The sequence below is a fragment of the Psammomys obesus genome, unplaced genomic scaffold (assembly GCF_907164565.1).
Source record: "Psammomys obesus unplaced genomic scaffold, mPsaObe1.curated_primary_1811, whole genome shotgun sequence".
Classification (NCBI taxonomy): Eukaryota; Metazoa; Chordata; class Mammalia; order Rodentia; family Muridae; genus Psammomys; species Psammomys obesus.
Genome location: NW_026596085.1, coordinates 9377287 through 9384338, shown reverse-complemented (window position 1 = coordinate 9384338; position 7052 = coordinate 9377287). Strand labels below are relative to the sequence as shown.

The window sequence follows — 7052 nt, the reverse complement described above, 5'->3', positions numbered from 1 at the left end:
ACACACACACACACACACACACACACACACACACACACACACACACATATATATATATATATTTTAAGAAGCTTGTAGAGTAGTAGGTTTCCATATGAACTCCCGAATGGCTCTTAGTGTTAGGTGCTGTCTTAGTTACTGTTCTGTTGCTGTGAAGAGATATCATGCTTAAGACAACTTAAGACAACACTTACAAAAGAAAGCATTTAATTGGAGGCTTGCTTATAGCTTTAGGTTAGTTCATGATCATCATCATGAGATTCAGACAGGCATGGTTCTGGAACTGAGAGATTTACATTTTGATCCATAGGCTGTAAGCAAAAAGAGAGACACTAGGCCTGGCATAGACTTTTGAAACTTCAAAGCTTACCCCAAGTGACACCTCCTCTTACAAGGCCAAACATACTCGAACAGGGCTACACCTCTTAATCCTTCCCAGACAGTTCAACTCCCTGATGACTAAGCACTCAAATATATTAGCCTGTGGAGGCCATTCTCAGTCAAACTACCACAGTTGTACCTCCCAGTATTCCCTCTCTTACCCAACTCTTGATTTGTCCTCCCCATTTAAATCTTCCAGTCAGGTTTCACCTGTCTCTCTTTAACTATGCATTCTAATTCCCTTTCCTTAGGAGATCCTACTCTCCTTACAGTTCCTTACTTTATACTCAACTTCTGTGGTATACGGATTGTAGTGTGCCTATCAAAGTCTTAGAAGTTGGAATGCACATATAAAAGCATATGTATGCTATATTTTGGGGGAGGCCTGGGTTACCTCACATGGGATATTTTTCTAGTTCTGTCCATTAACTTACAAATTTTATGATTTCATTCTTCTTACTAGCTGAATAATGTTCTGTTATGTAAATAAACCACATTTTCTTTATCCATTTTTCAGTTCATGGTCATCTAGATTGTTTCTAATTTATGGCTATTATCGATAGCGCAGCAATAAATATGAATGATCAAGTATCTCTGTGGTAGGATATAAAGTCCTTTGGGTATATGCCCAAGAGTGGTAAAGCTGGATCTTGAGGTAGATCTCTTCCCAACTTCCTGAGGAGCCACCTCACCCACTTTCATAGTGCTGTGTAACTTTGCACTCCCACCTTTCCCTACATCCTCACCAGCAGGAGATGTAATTTGTTTCACTAATCTGGGCCATTCTGACTAGTGAAATTTGTTTTGATTTACATTTCCTTGATGACTAATGATGTTGAATATTTCTTTAAGTATTTCTCAGTGATTTGTGTTTCATCTTTTGAACACTCTGTTTAGTTCTATACTCTCCTTTAAATTGGGTTGTTTTCTTCATGTCCAGTTTTTTGAGTTCTTTGTACATTTTAGATACTAACTTCCTGGTAGAGAGTGCTTATGCAGGTTAGTGGGTGGCATGAAGGAATAGAGTTGGGCTAAGAGAAAAGGCTGAATGGGGCTTTGGGAAGAACTGAGGAGATTTTGTCAGAAGTGGGGTACTCAAGAATTGGAGATGTGGTGGTAAAAGGGGATCCTGAAAGTAGGTTGCAGTGAGGCAGTAATCTAGAGAAACAAGAATGAAAGAGCTAGGGTGACTCCGGGTCTAAACCAAAAGTTGTATTCTCTAGTGAATAAAGGTCAAGTGGGAAGAGGGGCACTTGCAAGCAGGTAGTTACACGGCTGGGGGACAGATCATAAAGGAAGGTAGGACAAATGGTGTGAATCACCTCTCTGAATCACTGCCAGATGTGGCCACTGGGGTTCAAGGTAGAAAGAGTTCCTTGGTATTGGGGGCTGACACAAAGGAACGGGTATGGGCTAGACAGGAGGGCTGAGAGGGTCCACAGCAGGGGAAGCTGGGTACCACACAAGCTTTGTAGGAGGAAATGGAGGTAGGGTGGGAGGAGGAGTACCGAAAAGTATTTTGCTTCAAAGCTAGTAATGGGACTGGAGTGACTGTAAAGGGGACCAGGAGAAGAGTCGAAATTAACTATCTGGGTCCCAGCCAGGTGTGGCCACTGGAGGTCCCAGATCAGGAGTTTCTAGGTATTGTTGGCTGACACAGAGGGATAAGGAGGGAGGGATGAGAGCATCCAGCCAGTTTGCATGTAGAAACCTTATTTCTACATGTGCTTAGAGTCTGCATTCTATTGATTATTTTGTAGGGTAGAAAATAAAGTATTATATGATATTTACTTAAGCATTCATCTTGCCTATACATACTATAACTTCACATTAGTTAGTAATTACCTGCAGAGAGAAGACTGCAACGAAAGCCTGGTGTCTGTTCTGTCCCGTGGAGCATTCGGAAAAGCTTACATCTTGTTTGGGGAAATTTGAGAAGAATTTGAGTGACTTCCCAAACCCCTTTCTTTGAGTACTCATTTCTTGCTTTGAAGATGACTTTGTGTTTGTCACTGGCCTGCTTTTCAGATTTTTTAGTTGAGAGCTAAATACCAGCTATCCTTGCTTCTTAGTGTCTCTGTATTTTATGGCCTACAGACTTGTCCTTTCTCTGCTTCAGAGAGTATAACTGAAACATGCTCCAAGTTTTAATTTTTGTTAATTTGAGCCAGTATAAGAAGTTACATTTATGTGTTCTTCCGTGTTAGCATGGTTTCCTTTTTCTGTGATGTATTATTATTTTATTATCCTGTATTAATTGTACATAATAATGGGTTTTATTATGACACTTCATATGTGTAATAATATGGTTTGAGCATACAAAATCTCTCTCTCCTACTTCAGCTAACCCCCTTCATCTTCCCAACCAGCTTCATCTGGTTTGCATAACAGTTTTCACATACATGCTCATATTTACTGAATGATACTGATATTGAGAAATTAAAGGAGGAGACCACATTTAATTGGCAAATGGAAGTGCGTGATGCACACCAGCTCTGTGGAATATGTTAATTTCCTATTGGAAATATAACTTTTAGTCATTCCAGATTCTGCTGCATTGAGTACTTTTGTTTTATAAAATTTTAACTTCAAAAATGTTAACTTCAACAATGTATCATGTTATTTTAGTAATTTATAAATTATTTAAATATTGACATCAATTATATTTTAGAAGAGTATTTATTTGGCTTTCAATAAGGATTAAAATTACTTTCTTTTAGACCAAGCAAAACATTTTAATATAGAAATTGCTCACCTAAATGCCATTCTTGGTAAACAATTTAGTATGTACATACTGTTTTGTCATTTTCTTCTCTTTTTTCAGTTCAATGATGGGGAATTCTCTGATTCCTTATCTTCCAAATTAAATAAACATCAAAATGCCTTCAGTTCATCTCAGAAAACAGCAGAGTTTGGAGCATCATATGAAAGAATAAATAGGTAAGATTGCGGAAGAAAAGATACAGAGTGCTGAACTTTGAGTCACTTGTTTGGTTTTAAAAGGACACAAATATTTTTTATCTGAGGACATAAATAATACTCTATATTATAATGAAACAAATTCTTTAGTTAGTTTAATTTTGCCCTTTAGACACTCTCATACCATGCATACAAAAAGACTTCAGTGTGCCAGTTCCATACATGAATACTGTCTGGACATGTAAAATTCCTCTGCACTTTCGCTCATTGCAGCCCGCACCTTTCCCAGATTTTAATAATCACTATTCTGCTCTAAAGTATGATTTTATAGTATCTGCATGAGAAAGAATATTTGTCCCTGTTCTTCTTCTGTGTCTGTCATTTATGTAATGTTCTCTAGTTTTATCATTGGTATAACCAACAGGATTTCATTTTTTCTTGGGCTAAGTACTACTCTGTGAATCTATCCTACATTTTAAACCATTCATCTGTTGATGGACATACAGACTAATCCCATGTCTTAGCTATTGTGAACAGTGCTATAATATACATCGCTGGTGTGCCAGTTTCATAGGAGAGAGTGAGCTGCATCATTTGGTACATTTTAGCTTTTTGGGGGGTCTTTCATTGCTGTTCTTTATAATGACGATCTTATGTTTAATTTATGTGTCCACATAACATGTGTAAGAATTTATGTTCATCTCCTGATTTGCACTTGTTTATTTTTATTGTTGTTTATATTTTCTGTGTTAAGAAGTAGCCATTGTAACTGGCATAAAATGGAATCTCACTGTGGCTTCACTTTGCATTTCCCTGAAGACTAATCATGCTGATATTTGTTCCCATATGTTTTAGTTATATCTGTTTTAAAGAAATATCCATTTAAATTATTTGCCCATTTAGAAAGATTTTTTAAAAAGTATTTCAGCCAGTGTGTATGGGTGTTGTGCCTGCATGTATGTTGTGCCTACATGTGCGCCTGGTGCCTAAAGAGGCCAGAAGAGGACATTGGCTACCCTGGGACTAGAGTTATAAATAGTTGTGACCACCATGTAAGTGTGGGAATCAAGCACAGGGCCTCTGGGAGAGCCAGCAGTGGCTTAACTGCTGAGCCATCTCTCCAACCCAGGTTTTCTAATTTTAAATTTTGATTATTTGGCATTTGATGAGGGGTTCTGATAAATAATTGGAAAATATAGGTTGTCTTTCCACTCTCTTGATTGTTTAGTTTCTACAAACCACTTGCCAATATTTACTGCATTTCCTGTATTTTTGAGACAATATTCAGAAAACCATTGCCAATATTATGGAATATTCTAGTTCCATAATCTTCGCTCCATTGTGAGCTGATTTTTGTGGAAGGTGAAAAATAGTGGTAAAGTTTTAGTCTTTTGCTTGTCAACATTCAACTTCTCAAAAATGTTTTTTTGAAAATATTTCTCAGATTAGATGATGCTGCCTGACTGTTTTTCTTACAGTGGAAGAATCTTTATTCCATTAGCCTTTGACTATAGGAGAACACTTCTGTGATTTTTTTTTAATCCCCCTTTTCCTTATTGTATTATAGCTCTCTTACTGAGTCCTCTGTTATAATGCTGACAATCAATTGTAAAATGTGATTTCTATATATAGTGTGCTTTATAGCTTATGACATGTTCTATGGTGTTTCTCATATTTATAATGATAGAAAAAAATTCTGGCTTTAAGGATGTGTTAGTGCATTGCATTATGTCTTTTAGTATAAAACACTAATTAGATCACAGGGATCTATGAACATGGACAAAACCATGAATATTAATATTAATATGAAAATATTTTAATATAAAAATCTTTCTCTATCTCCATCACAGTACTTAGTCCCTAAAACATCATATTTCTATTTAAATATTTAATAAATAAGTTGAAAATAAAATTAGAAGTAAAAATTTTAGGGCTAAAGAAATGGGTCAACATTTAAGAGCACATACTGCTTTTACAGTGTGTTTGGTTCCTAACACCCACATTGGGCAGCTAAAAACCATCTTTACCTCCAGTTCCAAGGGATTTGACACTGGTTCTGCAGACACCTGCACTCAGCTGCATATACCGCCTCAATACATGCACATAAATATACATAATTAAAACAAAATGAATATTAAAAATTTCTTGTTTCCAGTCTTGTGTTTCTTCCAAAAAATTCTTTGTACAGAAATTGACCAATTTCAAGTGAGTTTATAGTCACTGGCAATAAAATAAAAGGTTTTTTTGGTTAATATTTCCTGTAGCTTTGATTCTTATGCACAAGTTAGACTTAAACCATAGCTGCTATTTTTGCTCAGGAAAAGAACATATAGGCTATTCAGTTCACCTAATTAGTTTTCATCTTGGTTACCTTCTCTTTTAAATAAATATTTACATCTTAATTTTTCTTCATTGAGAATTATTTCAGTTTATAAATTAAAATATATCTTTGGTAATGTTGTTATAACTCTTTACAACTGTTTTTATGTAGAGCTTTTCTCCTGCAGTCTTCAGAACCTCTTTCTCTGACTAACTGGCGTACAGTGCTACACTAAGTCATTTGTAGAAGAAAGACCATTGGGTGCCGTATTCTGTTTGTTAATATAACAATAAATAAAACTATTTACTAAATTTCAGGTTGGAATTAGAACCTGTATAAGTTATTTTCATGCCTATTATTAGAATATATTAGCTACATTTCCATCCAAATCAATATTATTTGCTTAAATATTAAAATTAAAATGCAATTTGGTAAAATACTAGTCATTATCCAATATGTTCTCCAAAGTTTTAAATTTAAGTAAGTATTTGTAAATGAAATTGATCAAGAGTTACACCTAAATATGTTTTTATTTATTCCAAAGTCCAGAAACTGGTGATTTTCTTATTAAAAATCCTATAGTTACGGATGAAGGTCATGGAAGCCTGTATGAAAGAAGACAGCCAGACTTTGCTATGGAAAAAACATCAGTGCAACAGATTTGGGAAAATAATGGAAAAGAATTATCCAGTTTTCTTGATGAAGTGATCCACCCAACTCAGAGACATCTGCCAGACAATCACAACTCTTTTGGTAGTCACAATATGATCAATTTATTGAGCACAGATCAGCCAGGAAGAAGAGCAGCCTTTAACAGCTGTGGCTGCGATAGCTTGAGTTATACCCATGCCGATGAAAGCTTTTCTTCTGGTGGGTTTATTAAAGAGACAGTGCCACACTCAACTTTTCAGAATCTTCCTTTCAATACAAGTTACATAGAAACATGGCAGCCAAACAAGCCCTACCAGGAGTACAATGATGAAATGAATGAATTTAGATCTTTTGAGAAAGATTGTTACACAGCCAGCTGTGGAAGAAAAGGTCGGTGTTGCTTATTCAGTTTTTCTCTATATAAATATATACTACCGTGTTTCATCTGTTTATACACATATACATATAATTGGCTCTTCTCCATATCCAAATGTACCGTATCTTCAGCTTCATGGACTAAAATTATAAAATATGTATTTGCTGAACATGTACAGACTTTTTTTCTTACTATTATTTCCTAACCAGTAGATAATATATGCTATTTAATAAGATTTTTGGAGTTAGCCAAATGGCTTGTTGCTGTCCTGAGTTGAAGCCTGGAACCCAGGGTAGAAGGAGAAAACCAGTTCCTGAATGTTGACCTCTGACCTCCACCCATATGCAGCATATGTTTAACACACACACACACACACACACACACACACACACACACACACACACA

At 35.8% G+C, this 7052-nt stretch overlaps 1 protein-coding gene across 1 annotated transcript in view; it reads left to right on the top strand.

Annotated features, from left to right (window-relative positions):
* CUNH12orf40 (chromosome unknown C12orf40 homolog) overlaps positions 1 to 7052 on the top strand; it is a 47769-nt gene that overhangs the window by 29423 nt on the left and 11294 nt on the right. The window contains exons 7-8 of the mRNA XM_055626817.1: positions 3206 to 3321; positions 6165 to 6661. Of these exons, the coding sequence (XP_055482792.1) occupies positions 3206 to 3321; positions 6165 to 6661 (613 nt within the window). The remainder of the gene's footprint in view (positions 1 to 3205; positions 3322 to 6164; positions 6662 to 7052) is intronic.